At 40.2% G+C, this 27,356-nt stretch overlaps 1 protein-coding gene across 1 annotated transcript; it reads left to right on the forward strand.

The window, feature by feature from the left end:
* Window positions 1-12: 12 nt before the first annotated feature.
* On the forward strand, window positions 13-27,224 carry FLVCR1 (FLVCR heme transporter 1). The gene is made up of 10 exons (XM_032393043.1): window positions 13-982; window positions 6,181-6,325; window positions 12,095-12,235; window positions 17,640-17,707; window positions 19,160-19,263; window positions 23,005-23,115; window positions 23,622-23,727; window positions 23,940-24,051; window positions 25,680-25,747; window positions 25,906-27,224. The coding sequence occupies exons 1-10, from the start codon at window positions 248-250 to the stop codon at window positions 25,981-25,983; spliced, it is 1,668 nt and encodes a 555-aa protein (XP_032248934.1). The 5' UTR covers window positions 13-247; the 3' UTR covers window positions 25,984-27,224.
* Window positions 27,225-27,356: the final 132 nt, after the last annotated feature.

The raw sequence follows: 27,356 nt of genomic DNA on the forward strand, positions 1-27,356 counted from the left end.
TGACGTTCTTGGGGCGGGGCCTGGCTCAGGTTGACCGCGGGCCTGGAGGGGCGCGAGGACTTCTGCTTCGCCTGCGGCCTGCGGCGGCGCGGACTACGTTTCGCGCCTTGCACCCAGGCGCACCCGGCCAGGGAAAGGGTCGCATGAGCGGTGGGCCAAGGGGTTGCGGCTGGGGTGCAGGGAGGGCCTCGGGTCCTGGGCCGGGGGGCGCAGGGAGGAGGGCCGGGGCGCGGGGGAGCGCGGGGACATGGCAAAGCTGGACGATGAGGAGGGGGCAGCGGTGGCACCCGGGCACCCGCCCGCGAATGGATACCTCCTGGTCCCGGGGGGCGAGCCTGGAAAGCGGAGCTCCGAGCCGCAGAACGGACCCAAAGCCGGCTGCCTGACCCCGAAGGGAGTGTCTCGGGACCGCCTCGTGGCCGCCGCTGAATCCCTCGGCAGGCCGCAGACTCCGCTGGCTCCAGAGGAGGAGACCCAGACCCGGCTGCTGTCTACGGGCCCCGGGGAGGAGACCCCCGGGGCCGAGGGCTCCCGGGTGCCCCAGACGGCGCTCTCTGCGCGGCGCTTTGTGGTGCTCCTGATCTTCAGCCTGTACTCGCTGGTGAACGCCTTTCAATGGATCCAATACAGCATCATCAGCAATGTCTTTGAGGGCTTCTATGGCGTCTCCTCCCTGCACATCGACTGGCTGTCCATGGTGTACATGCTGGCCTACGTGCCCCTCATCTTCCCCGCCACGTGGCTGCTGGACACCAGAGGCCTGCGGCTCACGGCCCTGCTGGGCTCCGGCCTCAACTGCCTGGGCGCCTGGATCAAGTGCGCCAGTGTCGAGCGGCATCTCTTCTGGGTCACCATGCTGGGCCAGTGCCTGTGCTCCGTGGCCCAGGTGTTCATCCTCGGCTTGCCCTCCCGCATCGCCTCGGTGTGGTTTGGGCCCAAGGAGGTATCCACAGCTTGTGCCACTGCCGTGCTAGGCAATCAGGTAAGAACTGGAGTGATAGATGAAAATCGGATCCTTAAAGGACCAGATAAAGGCATAGGCTGTATGAGCCAGGCGTGTGGATGGACCCTCAGGAGGCGGGTGTGTATAAATGAAGGAAAGGAGACGTGTAGTCATAAGACAGGAGGCAGTCTTGGATTAAAGAGGGTATTTGATTTATTTGTAAGGACAGAACTTCAAAACCAGTTTGAAGTGACCACCTTATCTTCTTGTTTTGAGAATTACCCATAAAATAATTAACTGAACTGGCCCATATATCCCTAGCATCATAGAAAACTTGTCAGTGTAATAACCAGTGAGACTTAGGTAGGTATTTTTGTCGTTCCTAGTGTATTCTTTGTAAAAGGAAGGTGTTGGATTCTGGGAAGTTTGTTTTCATTTTGAGTGATCAATGTGAACAGCTCCTGTTTTATTTTATTTTGTTTTGTTTTACTTATTTATTTTTCTAAAGTTTTTTTTATCTTTCGTAGTAGTCTCTACACCCAAGGTGGGGCTGGAACTCATGACCCTGAGATCAAGAGTTGTACACTCTTCGGACTGAGCCAGCCAAGTGCCCTTCCTGTTTAATTTTATATGTTAGCAATCAGCAGAGTGCCTGGTACACAACGCTTATAAATGACAGCTAAATAAATGTTCTGGTGGTAAAGACCTCACAACGTTACTGAGTCCAATTACCAATTTTTAACAGTCAGAAAATGCAAGACAGATCGCAGATCATGGAACCCATGGTAAAAGGGTGGCTTATTTTGCCAATTCTCCCTTAAAGTGCTTCCTAGTCCTTCTAACACCATAGGTTCAAATTCCAGTAGCATTCCTGTAGCATTACTAAGTAGAATGTTGTGTGTGTGTGTGTGTGTGTTGTAATTGCAGATTGATTCTTTTATCATTTAAAATTTGCATATGGAATTCTGTGATACTTTATGTACATTGTATTGAGTGTTCATTCAGCTTGAAGAGAATGTAGTTAAAAATCACCTGTCTCTATGCCTATATTCCTACGTGCTATGTAACAAAAGAATGTTACTCTCTTACTTCCAGTCTAACACTTGTTTCAAGATCACAATAAGATTTAGCTAAAATCCGTAAAGAGACTAGTTCTACATGTTTATTACTTTATGTTTATCTTCTTTCTCTAAAAGTACAGAAGAAAGGGTAGCTTGAACTGTAGTTGTTGTGTATTCAAAATAATTTATAACTGGGGTGCCTGGGTGGCTCAGTCGTTAAGCATCTGCCTTCGGCTCAGGTCATGATCCCAGGGTCCTGGGATCGAGCCCCGCATCGGGCTCCCTGCTCGGTGGGAAGCCTGCTTCTCCCTCTCCTACTCCCCCTGCTTGTGTTCCCTCTCTCGCTGTGTCTCTCTCTGTCAAATAAATAAATAAAAATCTTAAAAAAAAAAAACAAAATAATTTATAACTGATATTTGAGTTGGTTGCTTCCATATATTTAGGTAGGAACTGTTTTCTTAAGGTATTTTTCATTAACAAAATTATATTCCATATTCATACTTCATTGAGCATGGCAGAAATATTATTAACTCCATACCTATGGATTATCTATTTATGGATAATAAATGGAAATGTTTTCTCATAGGCAGATTTCCCTCTCATGTTCAGCCCACCTCTGCCTTCTTCGTACATTTATTGTCCCTAGGTGTTCTTGTCCTTCCTTGGCTGCAGTAACTGCACTTTTCATGGCCCTCATTTTCAGCCTAAATTATGGAGTGATCATTTATAATAATATTCCACATTATTGAGCATTCACTAAGAACCTGGCACCATGCTAAGTATTTTACATGCATTGTGTCCTTGAATTTAATAATATAAGGTAGGAACCATTAGTCTCTCCGGTTTATAGATACAGAAACTGAGACTTGAAGGGATGAAATTATTTTCCAGAAGTCACACAGCGAACTGGTGGCAGCATTCACACCCAAGTCTGTCTGATTTCCTGCATCCTGGCTTTTCACTATTCATCTCTATTGCCAGGTCTCTAACCTGAGAAACCCTTCTAAAACATGGATCAGATCCTGTCATTGCTCTGCTTTGGACTCACCAATGATTTTCCATAGTACTTAAAATCTAAACTCTTCACTCTGGGTTGCAAAACCTTATTCAATATGTCTTCTTCGGCTCCTTAAACAAAACTAAGCTTGGATTTTGCATAAGGGCCCTTGCAGAAGCATTCTCTCTACCTGGAATGTTCTTCCTCCTAGGATCACATTATTACATCCTTACTGTCACGCAATTCTCAGTTTAAATTCATTTTATTTTATTTTTTAAAAAGATTTTATTTATTTAATTGACAGAGAGAGACACAGCGAGAGAGGGAACACAAGCAGGGGAAGTGGGAGAGGGAGAAGCAGGCTTCCCACCGAGCAGGGAGCCCAGCGCGGGGCTCGATCCCGGGACCCTGGGACCATGACCTGAGCCGAAGGCAGACGCTTAACGACTGAGCCACCCAGGCGCCCCTTAAATTCATTTTAAATATCATTTTGTGGCATTCCTTGAGGAACCCATTTAGAGTTGCCCAGTCACTCTCTTATTACATCATTATATTTATCTCCATATGGCGCTTATCACTATCTGATATATTTATGCTTATATATTGTTATTAGTCATTTCCCATCCCCACCATTAGATTGTAAGTTTCATGAAAATAGGCATGTGGTCTGAATGTACACAGTTGTCTCACCAGCATTTAGTATATGTGCTGCCGAAGCGAGCACGTCTCACCAGCATTTAATACAGTGCCCAGCACGTTATAGATGCTCCATACAAATTGGTTGAATAAATGAGTGAGCTTCAGATTCATGTAGATACTGGCTAGCTGATATTTCCATATGCTGCCACCCATCCAAATGCACCTAGCTCATTTCTCTTCATTTCTGCTGCCTCTGTCTTGGCTTTGGCCACCGGCAGCCCTTACCTTGAGATTGCTGGCTGACTTTCCTATCTGCAGCTCTTGCACTTTTCCTATTACTCTTCACATTTATCCACTGTGGTCTTTCTGATGTGCAAATCTGTCCAGGACACTCCCTTGCTCTCTGCAGTGGCTTCCATTGCCGAGTATAAAATTCAAACTGTCTAATGAGACAGTGTGAGTCCTTTTGGATCTGGCTCCTGTCAACTCTCTGGCTTCACCTCTCCACACGCCCCCATTCCTCACATCCACATTTCTTCTCTGCTCTGAGGGGAATTGTCCACTACTTACAGCTTCTCACAAGGTCATGCTCTCCTCCTTCCTTTGTACCTGATGTTCCCTTGGCTGGGAACACACTGATTTTACTTGGCTAACTCCAGTTTCTTCTTCAGATCTTTGCTCCTCCAGAAACTTTTCCTGAACCCCAAGTCTATACAAAGTGCTCCTTCAAAGTAGTTTCTTAGCTAGGGTGACTGTATGTTCCAGTTTGCCTGGGATAATCCAGGTGTGGAGCTGTTCATTAGGATAACTACTCATTTAGTCCCTTTCACTTTGAATAGTATTCTCATTTGGATGATAGATCACATGATCATCCCAGTCTTAGCACCCTCTACCTCTCCATCACTGTATCACTGTACTTACCAAACTCTCTTGTAATTACCTGTTTAATGGTCTCTATCCAGCTTTTTGTAAAGGAGCAAATGAAGTGTTTGGTGACTCTTCCTTTTGGAAATCAATCTTGGGCCCTTCCTTCTCATCTCCATCCCCGTTATCTTTCTCCATTGAGCTCCTTTAATACTTTAATTTTATTTCTTGCTTTGTGATTATCATATTCAACCTTATGTTTTTCTTACTGAGGTGAAATTCACATTCACCATAAAATTAACCATCTTAGATTATAGCTCAGTGGCATTTAGTACACTCATAGGGTTGTACAACCATCACCTCTATCTAGATCCAAAATATTTTCATCCACCCTCAAAGAAGACCCAATACCCAACACTAAGCAGTCACTCTTCATTCACCCCTTCTTCTGACCCCTGACAACCACTAATTTGCTTTTTCTCTCCACGGATTTAGCTGTTCTAGATATTTCATGTAAATGGAATCATTCACTATGTGACCTTTTATGTCTGGCTTCTTTCACTTAGCATGTTTTTCAAAGTTCATCCAAAGATCATCCATGGTAATATTTCATTCTTTTTAGGGCTGAATAATATTTCATTATATGGGTGTACCACGTTTTGTTTATCCGTTCATCCACTGATGGACATTTGGGTTTGTTTCTACCTTCTGGCTATTGCAGATAGGGCTGTTATGAATATTCACGTATAATATTTAATATTTGTTTGAATACCTATCTTTAGTGTTTGGGGTATTTATTTAGGAGTGGAATTGCTAGGTCATATGGGAATTCTATGTTTAATTTTTTAAGGAACTGCCAAATTGTTTTCCACGGTGGATGCACTGTTTTACAATCCTGCTAGCAGTGTACAAGGGTTGCAATTTTTTCACATCTTGCCAACGTTTGTTATTTTCCAGTTTTTTGTTTGTTTGTTTGTTTGTTTATTATAGCCATCTTTGTGGGTATTAAGTGGTATCTCATTATGGTTTTGATTTGGTTTCCCTACTGATTAATGATGTTGAGCATTTTTTTTCACGTGTTTATTGAACATTTGTATATCTTCTTTGGAAAAATGTGTATTCAAGTCCTTTGCCCATTTTTGAATTGGATGTTTGTCTTTTTGTTGTTGTGAGAGTTCTCTATATGTTCTAGATGGTAGACCCTTCTTCAACATAGGATTTGCAACTATTTTCTCCCATTCTATATATCATCTTTTCTCAGCCTTACTCTGCATATTCTTATTCTTCTTTTTGATTGCAAGCATCTAAAAGGTAAGAACGGTATCTTATATCCTTACAGCAGAATCATTCAAATAGTAGGAGCAACTACCATTTAACAGTACTGTAGTAAAAAACAAAAAAACAAACAACATTAGAACATGGTGGGTTTTTTTTTAAAATAGTTATTTATTTGGGTAAACTTTACACGGTGTGTGGGGCTCGAACTCACGACCCCGAGATCAAGAGTCCCTTGCTCCTCCAACTGAGCCAGCCCAGCATCCCAGAACATGGTGCTTTAGAATGTACACCTTACACCTTAAATACACTAGCTGTTCTTCTCTATATTAATTGCCAGTATGTCCTTTTTTTTCCCCTCTTATTAATAATAGCTATTAACAGGATTGTTTGTTTTACAGCTTGGAACTGCAGTTGGCTTTTTGCTACCACCAGTTTTAGTGCCCAACACACAGAATAACACAGATCTTCTGGCTTGTAATATCAGTACCATGTTTTATGGAACATCATCCGTCGCCACATTTTTATGTCTTTTAACAGTAATTGGTAAGCAAATTATTTTCCCTATTGCTTAAATAGATAAATGCATGGCAAACATACGGAAATAAAAATAGCTGACCCTGAACATTTTCATGATAATATCTCCCTTTGCTATTTGCCTGTTTCATTCTTGCTGTTGCACCTGTTCAGATAATGAATGCTACACCCCTAGGGATGTGTTATGGGCAGCTATATCTATTTTAGATATATCGCAAAGGGTTTGAAGACTAACTCATTTAATTTCTCTCCCTACTAACTTTTCTTCCTGGATAACTGTTGTTTCCAACATGCTACCTGCCTCCTGTTTGCATCTTCCTCTACGTGTTCTGCAGCTGAAGCTAACATAGCCAGGAACGAATTCTTGTTATGCTTGGAAATGATGCAAAGAGGCTACCAACCTTTTTCTCTTTTTTAATGAGAAATCCTTCCAAGGATCCCCATTTTAACAATTAACTGGATCCGAACATGTTGACCAGTGAACGATCCTGGGCAGTGGCAAGCTGTTCAGCTGCTCAGCAGAGCTTGTTAGAGCACTTCAGCAAAGCACTGTTCTCTCCACCCGTCCCTGAGTCCTCTCGTCTGGGCCTGTCTCTTGAAGCAGTCAGTCAAAATCAGCTGCAAGCAGCCACATCATCAGTTTGGAAGAAGATTTGGGAAGGTCTGCTTTTTAAAGTTTATTTTTAATGGGAAACAAGTTTGCTTGCAGGGCAAAGGACAGGTTTTTTTAAGTAATGTGGTTGCTAACATAACTGGAATATTGCCCTTTGGGCACTCAGGGTATCATAACTTGATTTGAGGAAGAGAGCAACTTTAAAGTTGAAAGGCCATCTTTTAATCATTAATATTTACATTAAATTGCATGATAGCTGGAGCTTTAAAATGTGTAAGATTAATTTTTACCATGACTATCATAGTAATGAAAAATTCAAATTTTGTGATCTCCAGATAGGAAATCCTTGGTTTTCAAAGGCATGTAGGTTGAAGACTGTTCTGATAGAGACTGCCTTCATAGATGAACTGCCCATACATTTAATTTCCCTTCAGATAATGAAAAAAATATTCTCTTGGTAGCATAGAAAGTATTCTGACATGCCAAATCTACTCGTGGTTGGTTTCTATGTTTCAATTAGGGGGTGACATTTTTGTTGTGTATAGACTATTGAAAAAGGACAAATTATCCCTGTACTATTTCAGCAGTTTAACAAAGTTTTAGAAGAAATCTACAGTTGACCCTTGAACAACATGGGCTTGAGCTGCATGTGTCCATTTATACATGGATTTTTTTTATAGTACTGTAAAAGTATTTTCCTTATGACTTTATTAGTAAGATTTTCTTTTCTCTAGCTTACTTTATTTTGAGAAGACAGTGTGTAACACATATAACGTACAAAATATGAGTCAATTGACCATGTTATCAGTAAGGCTTCTGGTCAACAGTAGGCTACTAGTTGTTAAGTTTTTGGGGAGTCAAAAGTTATACATGAATTTTCAGCTGTGTGGGGGATTGGTGCCCCTAACCCCCATGTTGTTCAAGGGTCAACTGTATATATATATTTTTTTAATTTTTATTTATTTGACAGAGAGAGAGACAGCGAGAGAGGGAACACAAGCAGGGGGAGTGGGAGAGGGAGAAGCAGGCTTCCCGCGGAGCAGGGAGCCCGATGCGGGGCTCGATCCCCGGACTCTGGGATCATGACCTGAGCCGACAGCAGATGCTTAATGACTGAGCCACCCAGGTGCCCCTCATCTGTATATTTTTTAAAAAACAAACTCTTAAGTCTACTTCTCTGGTATCCATATTTGATTTGCTAAGTGACATATAGTTTGTATATGTTTTGTATAAATGGATCCTCTATTAGCAATAGGGATTATTAAAATGTAAAATCCACCTTCCTATGATTGCTTGTGTATCTTCACATCAATTCTGGTTTCCTTTTTTTATTGTCTTTCATGGCTTTATCTCTTTGGAAAAATATAAGATATCTATACATGTGAAATCATATATATGACACATGTGTTTAAGCATATCTATATGAGATGCTACAAATATAAGATTTTATTTATTTATTTGACAGAGAGAGACACAGCGAGAGAGGGAACACAAGCAGGGGGAGTGGGAGAGGGAGAAGCAGGCTTCCCGCTGAGCAGGGAGCCCGATGTGGGGCTCGATCCCAGGACCCTGGGACCATGACCTGAGCCGAAGGCAGACGCTTAATGACTGAGCCACCCAGGCACCCCAACAAATACAAGATTTTTATTTGTGAAAGGAAGGGGACAAAAAGGCAGTAATAATAGGTTGACCTTTGACATAGCACCTGTGTTACTTGAGAAATTAAAAGAGACCTATTCATGTACATTATTACTTATTTATGCACTCCTAGCTTCTGAGGAGACCGTGGAGATGGAGCAGGGAAGAAAGGGCTCACTGTCAAGTTTTGCTTGGTGACCTGTAGTCTTAACCTTATGATACCAAGCATAGTATAAAAGCAAGATAATAATATACAGTTGTGACATGAATGTCTTGGGTTGAAAATCGTGACATTTAAGCAAAAAAAATTTATCTGTTTTCCTTATACTCAAATATTTGCTATTGAGGAAGATAGGGATTATTTTAAAGGTCCTTAATTACTAAGAGACAATCCTACTTCCCTCTGAATACTTCCCATAAATACTTTGGAAGCCCAACCAAATTTTATAAAGTAATTTGGCTTTGCTGTTGCTTTTCAGCAACGTGACATATACTAAATTGGTATTCAGCAGTCTTTCAAAAATACTATCTTGAGGCTTCATGCCATGTAACCCTATTGCCCTCCCTCCTGGAGCTTATTCATGAATGTAATCCATCTAGCATTTCTAGGAATTAACCCAAGCCTTCCACCAGATCTCACACTAATACCTCATTCTTCATACCCCACACGATTGTGGCCTTTAACATTTGGTGGTTTGGTAAGTACCAAACATGTTTAAAGTAGGCACACTACATACTGCGTCATCTAATCCTCACAGCCATATGAGGGCGGTACTATTCTCATTCCCATTTGATAGATGAGGAAATTAGGACACAGAATTGAAGTAAAGGTAATCTATCCATGGTCACAGTGGATACTGAAGATGAAATTTGAGCCTAGGTACCCTAACTCCATATTTAAAATGTTATATATAAAAATACGGCATTTTAATTTTTAATTAGTCTTGTTTTTGTTCCAGTTCAAATTCTGCTTGTATAAGTGGTAATGCAGTTGTGTTTGAAAACTACCTTGTGCAGGAGGGCAGTAAACTCTATCACGTAACTCAAATGTGCAAATTAAAATCCTTACCTTCCTGATTCACTAATGTGAGTGGATGAGAGAAACCAGAAGTAAAGGCAATCAAAATATTTAATGTTAAGGTACTTAAACACATGAGTATATAACATGTATGTATAATTCTACTTTTGATTCTTATATTCAGGGTATTTATAGATAGACTGCTATTGTAAACATTTAACAGAAATATGTTTTACTTAGTCTATAAGAATTTCAAGCCCCCGAGATAAAGTCTCTGACTTTTAAAAGTAGGTATTCCTCGGGGCGCCTGGGTGGCTCAGTCGTTGAGCGTCTGCCTTCGGCTCAGGTCATGATCCCAGGGTCCTGGGATCGAGCCCCGCATCGGGCTCCCTGCTCAGCGGGAGGCCTGCTTCTCCCTCTCCCACTCCCCCTGCTTGTGTTCCCTCTCTCGCTGTGTCTCTCTCTCTCAAATAAATAAATAAAAATCTTTAAAAAAAATAAAAAAATAAAAAATAAAAGTAGGTATTCCTCGGGGCACCTGGGTGGCTCAGTCGGTTAAACATCTGACTTCAGCTCAAGTCATGATTTCAGAGTCCTCGGATCGAGCCCCATGTTGGGCTCTGCACTCAGAGGGAGTCTGCTTCTCCCTCTCTCTCTCCCCCTGCTTGTGCTCTCTCTCTCAAATAAATAGATGGATCTTTAAAAAAAAAACCAAACCAAGTATTCCTGAAAATGACACTGTATTCTGTGTAGCATTCAATAATTACAAGATTATTTTGCATATATTATATCATATAATCCTCATGACAACTTGTTATTTCCATTTTATATATGAGAAAGCTATAGTTGAGAGACAGGAATTGACTTCTTCTGCGTTATACAAAGATATGAGGCAGGCCAGCATTCAAACCTCTACATATCTTGTGATAAGTTAGTATGTGGAATGTCTGCTTGAATCATACAGGGACAAATAATGAAATCAAAAGATAATGTTATTATTTAATTCCAAAAGTAGAAGTAGTCTTAAACACATAGATTTCCTTCTTATTCATCATGGGAGAAAAGGTTTGAATGTGGTGCCCCAAAATCCTTTGGCTACTTTGGAGAATAACTGCTTGAATAGTTTTATTATTATTATTATTATTATTATTATTATTATTATTATTATTATTTATGTAAGCTCTCTGCCCAGTGTGGGACCCTGAGATCAGGAGTCGCATGCTCTACTGACTCAGCCAGCCAGGGGCCCCAATAGCTAGTTATTTTATTGGCATACATTTTTGGTGGGGAGAAGAAAGAAGAAGGCTATTGTTTTCCAGTTTCAAAGGAGAAAGAAAAAGCCATATTCCATCCTTTAAAGGAAGCAGTGCAGAGTAAACAGGGTCATAGACCAGTGGTTTTCTGTTCCTCTGTTTCCTTTTCTTCGTATAGACTGACACCCAACTTTAGTGTATTGTGTAGCTGATAGATACGGGTCTGATTTTGTCTAACAGGGCAGATGACTACCTGAACGGAAAGATAACACATGTCTTTAGAAAATAAATTCAGTGGAGTTGAAGACTAATAGGCATTGTTTTCTCTTTGCATTTGAGTTCAAATCTGAGCCACTTATACTTACTTTACCAGAGTAAATAAGAACCTAAGTAAGAGACTGAAGACTCAATCCCCACGATTACCTTATAAGCACGGTTTTTACTTTCTGAAACTTTGTTTTACAACCGCGTGAGTTGTGTATTGCCACTATTAACAAAAAGAGATATCTCCTATCTTAACTAGGACCCAAAGAGACTTTCAGGAAAGGACAACAGGCATCCTCAACAGTGCAAGGAGCAGATAGGGTGAACGAAGAGAAGGGATTGCAACAACTTAAACATTTTGTGTCTACCAGTCCTCCAATATAAGAACATTCAAAAGTAAATATTCATGAGTATGTCTCCTCTTGAATTAGTTGTGACATCTGTAAAAATAGAAGTCTGTTTTAGTTTGATAAGTTTTCAGTATATCCTAATTAATCGATGTTTTGGTGAGCTCTGCTCCCGTGAATCTACCTGGACCTTTTCAATTCTAGAAATCATATCTAATTAGATCAGATGATAAATTTTGTAGCAAATAGTAGAAGAAAACAGTTACTAACTCAGGACAGTCCTCTAAAAGGTAACATAGCCCGGTTTGCTCATCTCTGATGTTACCTGTAATTACAAGTTGAACTAAGTTTAGAAATGGAATTGTTGAATACTTACTAGAATAAAAATTAATCTTGCTTAACTAAGAATGGACTGATCAGTGGGCAAGGTTGTGACATATTATTGAGATGGTTTTGCAGTTATGTGAATTGACCAAATCTCTGAGTTGTAGTCCGCTTCAGAGGACTGAGAGGATATTCTTCAGAAATTCATGAAAATGAAAGACTCACTATAAGACTTTCACTACCTCTTTAAGCTTAAACTGATTTAGTCTGCTCACTAAGGAAGATCCATGTATTTAATTACCTTTCCATGTGTGTTTCCAGCATTCAAAGAAAAACCTCAGTATCCACCAAGTCAGGCTCAAGCAGTTCTTCAAAAAAGTTCCCCTGCTGAATACTCCTATAAGAAATCAATAAGGAACCTATTTAGAAACATTCCTTTTGTCCTTCTCTTGATCACTTATGGTAAGTGGTTTTCTTTTACTTTGATTTCTGTATAAAACTTTGAGCATTGTAGATTCTTTTCATTTAATCTAGTGGATTGAGCTTTAATTAATGAGATAGGTTTGTTAACTATAAAAATAATGATGGCATAGTCATAAACTTAAATTTTGAACTAAAAGCAAAATTTCTTAATCCAATTTCTTAATAATTTCTTAATCTAATTTGTTATGTTTTTAAAATAAAATATAATAGACAAGCACTGTCTTCTTTTTTGTTTACACCAAGTATTTTAAGTCCTTCATAAACTGCTGTAAGCATATGGGAAATGTCATCAACAATTCCTTTCTCTGCTCCTGTGCAAACTGGCATCTGTTTCGACTACTCAGTCAAAACTAGACATTAATGCAATCACCTTAACTAGTTCTAACTTGAAAAACAATTCTTATCCTTCTAGGTATTTCAGGATAGCTGACAGATACTCACTCTGATGCTGTAGGTTTGACTGTAGGCACCAACCCATTTGGTTCCATTCAGAGTTTGCTGACAGTTTATTCTTTGTTTTTTTTTTTTTATATCAACACCGTTTATAATAATTGCCAACACCCCCTATTTCTGTCTTACTTGTCTTCAGAAGTCACTCACTGCTGTTCTTTCTCTTCTTTACATCTTTTTGGGAGCACACACCCTAGTACATAACTGTTTTACGGGTTATAACAAATTATGCCCTGACCTAAATGCTCACTCACCCCTTTACCATGGTTACTTGATCTTTTTTTTTTTCTTTTTCAGTGAAAATAATTGAACACAAAAATAAAACATTTAATATAGTGAATTCCTATGTGCCTATCATCACCCAGCTGCAATGGTCAACATTTCACTATTCTTGCTTTATCTCTTTCTTCTGCTTTTTTCCTGGAATTTTTTTTCCCTGGAATATTTTTAAGCAAATCCCAGATGTTATATCCTATCATCATTAAATACTTCACCATGCCATAGTTCCTTTTCTTAATTTTGCTGGTTCCCTCCACTGGTTAGCTTAAACCTAAAACACATAACTAGGAAGTAGAGAAAATACAGTGGGCGGTTATTATTTATAAGAGCAAATTCATTTCTGTAGCCTGTCGTTTAAGGAAGAAAGATTCCTACCTTCTTTATCTCTCCCTGACTCCCAAGATAAGACTTTCTTTGAGCCAATTTATAACCAGCCCCTTGTCACAGACAAATGCTCACACACACAAACATGCCTCCACGGGCATATATGCTGTGAATTCTAGTCTCTGTAATTTTGTGCCATTATTCCTTTTACCTGAAATGTACTCCTTTTTCCCCTTAAGCAGTCCTACAAGAGCTGGCTTAACATTTGCCTCACTTACTCTCTAAAATAAATAAATAAATCTTCAAAAAAAAAAAAATTCAGAAAGAAGGCATTGGGAAACACTGTGGAGAGTTCCCCAGGAGAGTTGGAAAACTTTCTTGACCTCATATTCTTTACTGAAGGGGTGCCTAGTTGGGGATCATGGTTTTGAATGAGTGAGTCACATCACACCTTTTGACAGTGCACCTGTCTCCCTCCATGACTAGTATTATATATATAAAGTTGGAGGGGTGCCTGGGTGGCTCAGTTGTTAAGCGTCTGCCTTCGGCTCAGGTCATGATCCCAGGGTCCTGGGATCGAGCCCCGCATCAGGCTCCCTGCTCAGCGGGAAGCCTGCTTCTCCCTCTCCACTCCCCCTGCTTGTGTTCCCTCTCTCGCTGTCTCTCTCTGACAAATAAATAAATAAAATCTTTTTTAAAAAAAAATTAAAATATAAAGTTGGAGCAGACTTGCACATGGGATAGTCTAGATAGGGACTATACTCCTAGGACAGGTTTTCAGGATTATATACAGTGTCCAAAACTTAGGAACCAAATAGTCAAAGGTAACATTTTCTTGAGGTAAGGCTATTTGGAGAAAACGCGATCCTTCACAATGCCACTCTTGCTATTTGCTGTCTGAAACTCAGACAAATAGTCTAGGCTCAGATAACAGTATTTCTTGCTCTTATGATCCTTTATCCTCACTCTTGCTATCTTTACTCCAGTCTGGAATAGATGCAAGATCAGCAGAGGGTAGAGTGCAGTAGGGTACCCTTAGACCTGTTTTCCTCGGCCTCCTCAGGCTAACCACGCTGGGTCCCTATATATATCTGAACTCAGTGGGAAGTGAGCAGCCAAGGCCAGTTACTCAGGGTTTTTTGATACCATCTTTAGACAGCTGTATGTCTCATCCTGCAATCTTCCATTTAAACAGGGTTTGTAAGGGAACTTGACTAATTGTAAAATTCCTGCAAAAGAAGTATGGGCCAAGAACAACAAAGATAATGTCAATGAAGAACAAGGTGAGGGACACATTCTCGGATACCAGAATTTATAAAACAATGATAATTAAGATGCCACATATAATCAAGGGATAGACTATTAGATTACTGGAACAGAGTAGCAATCCCATGACCTACTTCTCTGTATCCATTTGCAGGCTAGTTCGTATGATAGCAATGAAATTCTGCTAATAAAGAATCTCAGCGGCCTAACACGTCAAAAATTTACTTACTGCCAGTCAGTCCTGCATGTTCAATGCGAATTGGCAGCAAGGTGCTGCTCACCAGAGTTAACTCAGGGACCCAGAATGACATCTTTGCACATGCTATCATGATTACTAGGGCAGCAAGTGGGAAATGTCACTTTTGCTCACATCTAAAGTCAAATGGCCATGTAAGTGTCTGGAAAGAGAAAAACTAGAATACAGCGATCCTCGTAGTCCTAGTTCACTTTCTCTGGTTTCAGTTACCCGTGGTCAACCACAGTCAGGAAGCAGATGCTCCTCCTTCTGACCTATTACAGTGGGTCAGCAGTAGCCTGACTCTACATCACACGGCTTGTGTCATTCACCCCACTTCATCTCATCACGTAGGCACTTTGTCATCTCAAATCATCACAAGAAGAAGAAAAATCACAGTACAATAAGATTTTGAGAGTGACCACATTCACATAACCTTTATTACTGCATATTGCTGTGATTTTTCTATTTTATTATTAAGTATTGTTGTTAATCTCTTACTGTGCCTAATTTATAAATTAAACTTTACCATATGTATGTGTATATATATATATATATATATATATATATACAGGAAAAAACATGGTATATGTAGGGTTTGGTACTCTCTGCAGTTTCAGGCATCCTCTGGGGGACTTGGAACAAATCCCATGCAGATAAGAGAGGACTACTGTATTTGCAAACAGCTCTAATGACTAGAACGTGTATATATGAAAACTAGATGTTTTGTATAAGAGAAACTATATAGTAAATTGTCCTGGGATAATTGATTATCCATATGGGAAAAATAAAATTAGCTCTCTATATCAAAAAAATGAATTGCAATGGAGTAAAGACCAAAGGGTGAAAATTAGAACTTCCAAGTTTTAGAAGTACATATAGGAAACTGGCTTTAATATTCTTAAAAGAATTTATTGGGGGTGCCTGGGTGGCTTAGTCAGTTGAGCAGCCTTGGCTCAGGTCGTGATCCCGACATCCTGGGATCGAGTCCCGCATTGGGCTCCCTGCTCAGCAGGGAGCCTGCTTCTTCTGCCTGCCGGTCCCCCTGCTTGTGCACTCTCTCTCTCTGACAAATGGGTAAAGTCTTTAAAAAAAAAAAAATTTTCTTGGGATGCCTGGGTGGCTCAGTCAGTTAAGCATCTGCCTTAGGCTCAGATCATGATCCCCCAGTCCTGGGATCGAGCCCCATGTTGGGCTCCCTGCTCAAGCATGGGAGTCAGCTTCTCCCCCTGCTTGTGCTTTCTCTCTCTCTCTCGAATAAATAAAGAAATAAAATCTGGGTTGTTTTTTTTTTTTAAAGATTTTATTTATTTATTTGACAGAGCGAGAGAGCATGAGCAGAGGGAGCGGCAGTGGGAGAGGGAGAAGCAGGCTCCCCGCTGAGCAGGGAGCCCAATGCAGGGCTCGATCCCAGGACCCTGGGATCATGACCTGAGCTGAGGGCAGATACTTAACCGACTGAGCCACCCAGGCGTCCCATGAACTAAAATTTAAAGTATTAACTCTGATAAATCTCATAACTGTAATATTGGGTGATAAGAGCAAGCTACAGATAGATACAAATAATATATTATTTATATATAGTTCAATTACATGCAGAATAATTCTAATTGTTATTTATGGATGCACATATAATTAATATCTAAATGATAAGCACTGGGGTACCTGGATGGCTCAGTTGGATGTCTGACTCTTGGTTTTGGCTCAGGTCATGATCTCAGGTTCCTAAAATCCAGCCCCCTGTCGGGCTCCCCACTCAGCGGGGAGTCTGCTTCCCCTCTCTCTCCCTCTGCCCCTCGCCCACTTATGCCCTCTCTCTCTAAGATAAATAAATAACTCTTAAAATAAAATAAAGTAAATACGATAAAATGATAAGCACTAGCATGAGGTTTGGGGTTACCTCAGAAAGAATAGGAGAGAAGAACAGGATTAGAGATCTAAAAAATGAATCTGAAGCAAAGATGGCAAAATGTGAATGTTTGACAAAGCTGGGTGATGAGTAAGGGTATTTGTTAAATTATTCTCTGCGCTTTATTCTATGCTTGAAGTATTTAATAATAGAGAGAAATAACAAACTTGCCTCGCTAGGTTAAGAGGCTTACCTAAAGTCCTACAAATGTGGGCGCCTGGGTGGCTCAGTTGGTTAAGCGACTGCCTTTGGCTTAGGTCTTGATCCCGGAGTCCCGGGATCGAGTCCCACATTGGGCTCCTTGCTGAGCGGGGAGTCTGCTTCTCCCTCTGACCCTCTCCCCTCTCATGCTCTCTCTCTCTCTCAAATAAATAAATAAAATCTTTTAAAAAAATAAAATAAAGTCCTGCAAATGTGCCAGGAATCCACAGGATTCAAACCTAGTCATATGCTTTCTGATAACCAAGTGTTTTTTATTTTTCCTTTTTAAATATTCTGTAATTAATACTATCTTACTAATTGCCTTGAAGTCTTTGATGCAGGGGTGAGATCTCTGAGGCAGAGTTTCTGTCTCCTGTTTGAACATTCACTAGCTCGAGTACATTGTAGGAGCTCAGCCATCCGTTCAGTGCTTCATTGCTGTATACAGTGTTCTGTGTGGAGACAGAAGTTATGGTTGGCGTAGCTGAGTCTAAATAATAATAAATGGTGTAATGACAGAATTTTACTATTGTAATCTCTAGTAAGTTGAGGTGTTAAATTGATCGTTCCAAAGTCTGAGATGGAAGGGCAAGGGTTTTTAGTTTTCTCTGGCAGCTGTCTGAGACATACGTTGTATGTTCACCATTGTCACAGAGTACTCCATATCACGTTATGAACTAGTAAATGGTACGTTTATAATTTTCTGTTTATTATTGTAGGTATCATAACTGGAGCATTTTACTCAGTCTCAACATTATTAAATCAAATGATACTGACATATTATAAGGTGAGTTTCTGTCTATACTGTGTCGCATGCCCGGCCAAGAATGTTTCTTAAACAGTGTAAATCCTGATAGCATGATCATAAGATTAAAGATTTATTGGGCGCCTGGCTGTCTCAGTTGGTGGAGCGTGCAACTCTTGATCTCAGGATTGTAGGTTCAGGTTCTATATGGGATGTAGAAATTATTTAAAAGTAAAATCTTAAAAAAAAAAGATTTATGACCTTGTTGCTTTAAAAGATTTTCATTGGGCGCCTGGGTGGCTCAGATGGTTAAACGTCTGCCTTCGGCTCAGGTCATGATCTCAGGGTCCTGGGATCGAGTCCCACATCGGGCTCCCTGCTCGGCAGGGAGCCTGCTTCTCCCTCTGCCTTTCTCTCTCGCTCTGTCTCTCACGAATAAATAAATAAAATCTTTAAAAAATAAATAAAAGATTTTCATTTGTTTTCATTGAGAATACATTTAATCCAGTTTATAAAACACACAAAATGGAAAGCAGAAGGTATTATTGCTGTGACAATGCCTGTCTTTCTTCAGTACTTTTTTTTTTTTTAAAGATTTTATTTATTTATTTGACAGAGACAGACACAGTGAGACAGGGAACACAAGCAGGGGGAGTGGGAGAGGGAGAAGCAGGCTTCCCGCGGAGCAGGGAGTCCGATGTGGGGCTCGATCTCAGGACCCTGGGATCATGACCTGAGCCAAAGGCAGACGCTTAATGCCTGAGCCACCCAGGCGCCCCTTTCTTTAGTACTTTTTAAAAGAAATGACTGGTTATATGGGAAAAAGAACAAACAATTTTAAAGGAAATCAACCCAAATATAAAGAAGTAAATATCAAGCTGTGACCTGTCTTAGCTTTTGAAAGGAGAGAGCAGTTGTAATATGTAAAAACTATCAGATTAATCTCCTTCTCAGACTTCTGTGAATTACCTGAGAATTCTAACAAAAATCATTGTACTTTCTAACCATGGAGGATCAAGAAAAATTTCTTGGGCGCCTGGGTGGCTCCGTTGGTTAAGCGACTGCCTTCGGCTCAGGTCATGATCCTGGAGTCCCTGGATCGAGTCCCGCATCGGGCTCCCTGCTCGGCAGGGAGTCTGCTTCTCCCTCTGACCCTCCTCCCTCTCATGCTCTCTGTCTCTCATTCTCTCTCTCTCAAATAAATAAATAAAATCTTTAAAAAAAAAAAGAAAAGAAAAAGAAAAATTTCTTTTATTTATCCCACATTTCAGGTTTTCTTTTTTTTTTCTGGTTGGAAAATAGAGTGTCCTTGATATGGAAAATAGAGTGTCCTGCCCCCCACCCCCTTCACCCTAACAGATGTACTAAATTTCCTACTGTATTGTATGCTTAATTTATCCGATTATTTCCATTGACTGTGAAAGGTATGGGAATGTGAAAGATCTATTTGAGTTAGAAGTATCTGATTAACTTCTTTTGAAAAATTTTTTTAAGGGAGAAGAAATCAATGCTGGAAGGATTGGGCTAACATTGGTAGTAGCTGGAATGGTAGGCTCTATTCTTTGTGGCTTGTGGCTAGATCATACCAAAACATACAAGTAAGTGGTAGTAGATAAACGTATGGTGTACAACCCAGGGTATTCTGGGTTTAATGGAAACTTTGCTTTTTAATTTGAGAAATTTAAAGAGTGTTATTATTACTGAAAGACTTGGATTCTAGACATTTGTAGATTCCCTTCACTTCTGAATGAAGTCTATATATTGTCTTATTTTATCGGACATCCTTATTTCGAGTTTGAGAATTTGGATACCTTACGAAGCTTCTTCCCCTCTAATAATAACCATGCACACATATATCTTTAGAAGGGATCATTGCTATTCTACAAAAGCCCTTTCTGAGAAATATTTGACTTCTTTTTTTTTTTTTTTTTTTTTTGAAATATTTGACTTCTGACAGAGACTTTATCCTGTTCTTTTCTCATGTTGTAAGCTTAAAAACAAACAAAAAATTTTGTCTCTCCTACCAAAAAATTGTTATTGAGCATAAGGCATTTTTGGTAAGAAGTTTTTGTGTAGGAGTGCCTGGCTGGCTCTGTTGGAGCATGCGACTCTTGATCTCAGGGTCATGAGCTTGAGCCCCATGTCGGATGTAGAGTTTACTTAAAAAAATAATAAAATAAATAAATCAATCAAATCTTGAAGAAAAAGTCTTTAAAAGCCTTTGCCTAAAGTGCTCCACACTATAGCACCACTTAACTGTAATATAATACATAATACGAAAATACTGTATTAATCATACATTTATATAATCAAAATGCTAATACAAAAGAAGAACTTAGGAATACCAACTGGGAAACTGAAAAGGGGTTTCAGGGGCAGCATCTTTTGCACTGAGCCTTAAAAGAATAGCTATTTGTATATATATTTATGATGTATGATTTCATTTATCTAAAGCACATTTGTTAGAAGTCAAGATAGTGGTTACTCTTGGAGGCAGGGAAGCAGTGACTGGGGGGACCTGCTGGGGGTAGGTAGTGCTTTTTTCTTTGGTTTTGTTTTTTGTTATTTTTTTTTAAATTTGAAGTATAGTTGACTATACTACAGTTGAATATAATATAGAATATTATATTAGTTGCAAGTGTGCAGCATAGTGATTCAACAACTCTATAGTTACTCTGTGCTCATCAAGATAAGTGTGCTCTTTATCCCCGTCACCTATTTCACCCATCCCCCCACCCACCTCCCCCTGGTAACCATCAGTTTGTTCTCTATAGTGAAGAGTCTGTTCCTTGGTATTCTCTCTCTTTTTTTCCTTTGTTTGTTTGTTTTGTTTCTTAAAGTCCACATATGAGTGAAATCATGGTATTTGTCTTTCTCTGACTGACTGATTTCGTATAGCTAGATCTCTTCTCTAGATCCATCCCTAGTGTTGCAAATGGCAAGATTTCATTTTTATGGCTGAATAATATTCCATTATATATTTATACACCACATCTTCTTTATCCATTCATTATCGGTGGACCCCTGGGCTGCTTCCATAGTTTGGCTATCATAAATAATGCTGCAAGAAACATAGGGGAATGATTATTTTCATTACTCAGTGCCCCCCACAGTAAGTGTAGCTGCCGTCTGTCACCATACAAAGGGATTATAATATTATTGACTATATTCCCTATGCTGTGCTTTTCATCCCCATGACTTATTTATTTTATAACTGGAGGTTTGTATCGCTTCCGGTCTTGAAGGAGTGGCCTTATGTAGGAACGTCCCCCATGTAGACTCTGTGCCTGGCTACTTAGGCTCATCAGCTGGAGCTGGATTTGGTCCAGGCCAGAGGTCGTGGGGTGCTCCATGCCGGAGGCCACCCTGGTGGGAGGGCTGGACTGGAGCACATTTGGGCCAGGTGGTCCCAGGGGCTTCATGCCAGGTCCACATTGGCAGAATAGCTCCACCTGGAGCGGGCGTGAGCCGGGGGGCCCTGGGGCATTCGTAGGCACTCTGTGCCCTGGCTGCCGTGCAGGGTGGCCGGAGCTAGAGTGAGTGCTGCTGGGGGTGCTCTGCACCTTGACCTGGAGCAGATGCAGTCTGGGAGGGCTCCCCTTGCAGGACAGATGGAGCTAGTGTGGGCTAGTGGACTCTGTTCCCATCTCTCAAGGGGGAAGAGCAATGTAAACAGTGGCTGTTACCAGGATCTCCAACTCCAAAGTGAGTCCCAGCAATTTCCCCACTGTTCGGCAGACACTCTAGGGCTAGTAAATGGATTTCCTTCACTCATAGTCTAGTTGCCCCTTAAACCACTGTTGTTTTGTTTTTGTTTTTAGCTGTGCCCCCAGGGCAGGTGAATCTGCACGGGCACAGCCCAGTGATATCTCTCCCGACTGCAGGTCACTGGGTCTACGGTGGGGTTCCTACTGTCACCCTGTCTCTGTCTCTCCTGCTGTTCTCTGTGTGGTCCCTCTACCCTTTATTATGCAGAAGCTGTTCAGTCAGTCTTCAGTTCTTCTTCAGGAGGAATTGCTTTCTGTGTAGATTCTATGTGTCTGTGGGAGGACATGCATTCAAGGTCTTCCTAGGCTGCCATCTTGGGCCTCTAAGCCAAGAATAGCTACATTTTTTAACAGGTAGAATCTTCCTATCTCCTTGGGAGAAATGAATGAATGGAACTATGAATAAGTGAATGGAATGAAATAAAATGAATGAATGAAATATGGAACTGTCACCTATGTATCCTATGTACCTGTCAGGGCCCAAGATATGTTTGATATCATTATGTTAGCCCTTCCAAAGACCTCTCATGTTGAAATTCTCCAAGATAGCTCTCCTATAATTTAATACAACACTTGCTGTGGTTTCATTATTATGAAATGGTAGCTTACAGTGAAACCCATTCAATCTGTAGATAAAGGGAACATATGGAAAGGATTAAAGTTATTACGAGCCTTTGATCCACTTTAGAATTAGAAAACTTGATAGGCATAGGAATGTCTTCTTTGTTGTCCTGATTTTATTCTCAGAGTAATTGCCATTCATTCACCAAACCTGTGTTGTGGCCATAGTTCAGCTAGGGATTGTGACAAGCAATATAGGGTCCCTGTCCTTGAGACATTTGTGGTCTAAATGGGGAAAATAAAGCATTCATATATGAGAAATAATAATATAACAGACTAAGGGCGCCTGGGTGGCTCAGTTGGTTAAGTGACTGCCTTCGGCTCAGGTCGTGATCCTGGAGTCCCAGGATCGAGTCCCGCATCGGGCTCCCTGCTCAGCAGGGAGTCTCCTTCTCCCTCTGACCCTCCCCCCTCTCATGTGCTCTCGCTCTCTCTCAAATAAATAAATAAAATCTTTAAAAAAAAAAAATAAATTAAAAAAAAAATAAAAAAATAATACAACAGACTAAAATAGATATCATACGCCCAAGAGATGTCTGTCATGTGACAGTTATTTAGATTCTGAGATGATAAGGGAATTTGGAGGAAGAGACAATGTTGTAAGCTGCAGTGGTTAGGAAAGGCATTTTGGAAGAGGTAGAACTTGAACTCAGTCTTGAGATACAGTGAGGGAACTATCCCACTTGGTGGAACAGAAACAATTTGATCCATATGAATATTCCTTCCTGTCTGAACATTGGATATGGTGTGAGTTTTGTTGGTTGCTGCTGTTGAATCTTAAATGTAAGCTTTAAAGTCCATGCTTTGGTGGAAACATTTTCCATACAAGAGAAACCCAATCTTGAAAACCAAGGCATTTATTACCATATGGACAGACCAATGGTTAGTGACGTGATTTTTATATACCTAGGAAAATCAGGCAAAATACTAACAATTTTGTTTTTGTTTTAGACAGACTACTCTGATAGTTTACATTTTGTCTTTTTTGGGAATGGTTGTATTTACTGTCACGTTGGACCTTGGACACATTGCCGTCGTGTTCGTTACTGGAGGGGTACTCGGGTAAGCATCGGGTGTGTAGGAGGAATGGATAGTACGCTGTTACAATTCTGAAGTATTACTACTGTGGTTGTACAGTTTTAGTTCATTCAAATGTCCTGTAATATTTGAAACTTTAAAGAATCTATCCTGTGTACGTAAATGTGTAATTCTTTAGAAATTAAAAAGAAGTAGTTTAAAATTGGTTTTTTTTGGTATATATAATAAGTGAAAAATGGATAAGCCTTCCTTAGTCCAGGTAACTTTATTTAGCTAGAAAAACAACCGACTTCGCAAATTAGAGGTAAATTTTTCTCAGAAAAAGAAAAACTTAGAAACTGCTTTACTTCTCAGTTCTTCTGTCCTTGGGCTGATTGGTGAATAATAATAGGGCCTTACTTTCACACGTTAAGTTCAGAATATTCAGTTATCTGATCACTAGAATAGTCCTGAGAAGTAGAATGATTGCCTCAGTATGTGATATTGTCCCTCAGTTAATTGTATCTATAATTCTGGATTTATTTTCCTAGTTTCTTCATGACCGGTTACCTCCCATTGGGTTTTGAATTTGCTGTTGAAATCACTTACCCAGAATCTGAAGGTACTTCCTCTGGTCTTCTTAATGCTTCAGCACAGGTAAACCTCTGACGTCTCTCAAATCTGAGATGATTAGTTTGCTGACTGTTCTAGCGGGTAACAAGTTTAAAAATAGTTCTTGTTTGAAAAATTCTACCTTGCAGTGTTTCTAGAAGCTAAATCATATGAATGAAATAGTTAGGAAAAGTTCTGGGGAAAACATTGCACTGATTTCAAAGAAGCAAATTTAACAATTATTTCTCTTATTTTAGATATTTGGAATTTTGTTCACATTGGCTCAAGGAAAGCTCACGTCAGCCTATGGTCCTAGGGCAGGGAATGTTTTCCTCTGTATTTGGATGTTTCTAGGCATCATTTTAACAGGTAAGTTAGGGCATTTTCCTGGCAAAATTACTTATGTCATATTGTCTTTATATTTAATTTTCATGTCTGTTGATTCTCAATGGCTTGGCAGAATTCAAGGGGAAAAAGATAAAAAGCAGGATATTACTTGTCTTTTTCCAAGGATATGAATCTATTCATTCATTTTTCAGATTTTAGCTTCAATACTGCTGTTACTATGCAGAGAAAACAAAACCATTGTATTAAGAGTCGGTAAAGACTCTGGAGTGGACAGACCTGCTTCTCACTGGCTGTGTGACTTTAGCCAAGTTACTTCACCTCTCAAATCCTCCTTTTTTCACTCATATAACAGGGTATCAAAAAGTCTGCCCTACAGGGCTCTGCTACACGGATTAACTGAGGTGGTTCATGAAAAGCTCCCAGCATGTGTCTGGCACCTAGAACGTGCCTAATCACGTCAGCAATTATGATAGTGTGTGGTCATGGAAATAGCACATGGAATGATTAGCCAGTTCTTACCCTTGTTAGGGATAATCAGAATAGACACGGGCAGGAGCGAGAGTAGAACCCAACCTGCCCGACCGCCAGAGAAAGAGCACAGAAGAGGGCTTTTATTTGTGTTTGTCCGGGCGCATGAATGTAAAAATGGATTTAGAAGCAAAGCTTAATGTCCAGCAGTGTTTCTGCACCCACGTTGCTTCTCCTGTTAGCTCCCTTGGCTGATTTCTTTCTGTATTCCTTTTCCCTATCCAGATGGCAGTGTAAACTGTTTTTACACAATGCACCTACCAACCAAGCCACATACCCTGCCTCCTCCCCCTTGTCCTTGATGCTCCAGTGATCCCAGATACCGCCAGTGCCACATTCTTGGCTCTTCTGCTCCTGTCTCACATTCTGTGCATATACCATTTCCCGCCCGCCCAGAATGCCTTCCTCTCTCTTCTTATCGCTTGACAAGTTCCTACTCATTTTCCAAGTTTCGATTCAAATGTGTCTCCTCTGGCAAACCTTCCGTGATTGTGTCTGGACTGACAGAGGCATTTTTCCCCCCAGGCTCCCATTACACCTTCTACATAACCTACGGGGCTGCAATGACCCTGCAGTATTATAATCGTTTGCATGTCAATATTTCCTTAGACTGGAGGGTGCTCTAGGGAAAGAATTGTGCTTCTCATCTTTGTATCTTTGGTTCCTAGCATCTTGTATTTGTTCACTAATGAATGAATTGCTAATTAAGTTAGTGGCTTAGAGAAGCACTAGCATTTTTTTCTTTTTCTTTTTTTTTTTAAGATTTTATTTATTTATTTATTTATTATATTTTATTTATCTCTGTCAGAGAGAGAGAGCACAAGCAGGGGGAGTGGCAGGCAGAACAGGCAGAGGGAGAAGCAGACTCCCTGATGAGCAAGGAGCCCAATGTGGGACTCAATCCCAGGACCCCGGGATCATGACCTGAGCCGAAGGCAGATGCTTAACCGACTGAGCCCCTCAGGCGTCCCTAGGATTTTTCATGCTATGAGGATGCTATTGAATATGATGGTACTACAATGTGCTAAATGTGACAACATCAAAAAAGACTTGGTACTGCTTAGAGAAAAATATATTCATATATACTCTTTGGTAACTCCACTGATGTTTCTCTGTTTCAGCATTAATCAAATCTGATCTCAAAAGACACAATATAAACATAGGAATTGTGAACGGTGATATTAAAGCTGTAAGTAATGAATATTTTTATGATTATACTATTGAGAAATGTGTGAAATCAGTCTGTCTAGTCAGCTATTTTGTATTCCCGAGCCAACTGTTGATCTGTCATAATGGCATATGCCAGATGCGGTAAGGTTTTTTTTTATCTCCTGATTCTTTTTATAGGTACCAGTTGAAGATAGTCCCACAGATCAAGAATCCAAAACTATGATGATGTCCAAGCAGTCAGAATCGGCAATTTGAGGTGGAAGAAAAAGTTAACATCATGTGATAGTTGAGCAGTAAGGCTTGGTTTATACATGACAGGAGATGGATACTTAATTGAAAATTATTATGTGACCTCTGACTATAGTTACTATCTTGCTTCATTGTTAACGTAAGCAAGATTTTGCTTAAAATACTTCGGCTCACATCCTATTAACACTACCGTTTATCTACTGAGCATCCCATTGTTAATCCTCTACTGCTGATCAGAAAGTAAGCTTCTTGACGTGTATTTTCCAGAAGTGTTTTCTTTTTTATGGAAAATAGACGGTCAGAGACTTTCTAAAATACTAATGTGGAGCTCTAATCCCCTTAAGTTACAGAGGAGTATATACCACTTAGAACCAAGCGTGCAATATATCCCTAATTGGCTCCCTTTCCATTATTCTGACCAACTGTCCAGTCGGCCTCAGTGGGAGTACCAACATGGCACTTCTAAGCCCTCAAAGGACAGCACTGGGATGAGACTTCCACGGAACCTCTAAGATTTTTCTGGCTTCTTCTATTCTTGTTAAACAGTGCTTTGTAACATGTACTCTCGATGACCATCAAAACTATTCTGTGTACACGTTGAACCCACGACTTTGGTCTTAGACTCGTGTTCTAATTAAGCTAAGGAGCCCAGACACAGGCTCATTACCTTGAGTTCTCTGCACTGCCTTCCTATCATGGCCTAAATGCTAATACTGTCTTTTTTCACTCCAACTTGAAATAGAATGATTTTGTACCCATTGCCTTGTTTACTCTCTTTTTTTCAATGCAAGCATGCCTTGGAGATATTGCGGGGTCAGCTCCAGACCATTCAGAATAAAGCAAGTATCACCATAAAGTGATTCGAATGAATTCTTTGGTTTCCCAGTCCATATAAAAGTCATGTTGACACTATTCTGTAGTCTGTTAAGTGTGCAGTAGACTGAAAGAACAATGTACATACCTTAAAGGAAAAAAGACCTCTTGCTAAAAAGTGCTAACCATCATCTGAGCTCTCAGCAAGTCATAACTGCTGATCACAGATTACCTACTAAATAGAATAATAATGACAAAGTTTGAAATACTGCAAGAATTACCAAAATGTGACACAGAGACACAAGCAAGCAGATACTTTTGGAAAAATGTCACCAATGGACTTGCCTGATGCACGGTGGCCCCAAAACCTCCAATTTGTTAAAAAAAAAAAAAAAGAACACAGTATCTGTGAACAGCAGTAAATGAAATCACAGTAAAACAAGATATGCCTGTGTATAACTTTCTAGCAAGAAAATGCCATCCTACATGTCTGTTGGCTTTTTCGTGATTTCTCGCATCACGCCTAATACTTTGGCTTGAAGGTTGTGGAGATAAATCGGGTACCG

The sequence above is a fragment of the Phoca vitulina genome, unplaced genomic scaffold (assembly GCF_004348235.1).
Source record: "Phoca vitulina isolate PV1807 unplaced genomic scaffold, GSC_HSeal_1.0 scaffold71, whole genome shotgun sequence".
In the NCBI taxonomy this organism is placed as follows: domain Eukaryota; kingdom Metazoa; phylum Chordata; class Mammalia; order Carnivora; family Phocidae; genus Phoca; species Phoca vitulina.

Bases quoted from the DNA above. Each gene is read 5' to 3' on its own strand.
- FLVCR1 (XM_032393043.1), top strand. From the start codon at position 248: ATGGCAAAGCTGGACGATGAGGAGGGGGCAGCGGTGGCACCCGGGCAC. The intron at 17,708-19,159 runs GTGAGTTTCTGT...AATTTTTTTAAG, and splicing joins TGATACTGACATATTATAAG to GGAGAAGAAATCAATGCTGG. The intron at 23,728-23,939 runs GTAAACCTCTGA...CTCTTATTTTAG, and splicing joins TTCTTAATGCTTCAGCACAG to ATATTTGGAATTTTGTTCAC.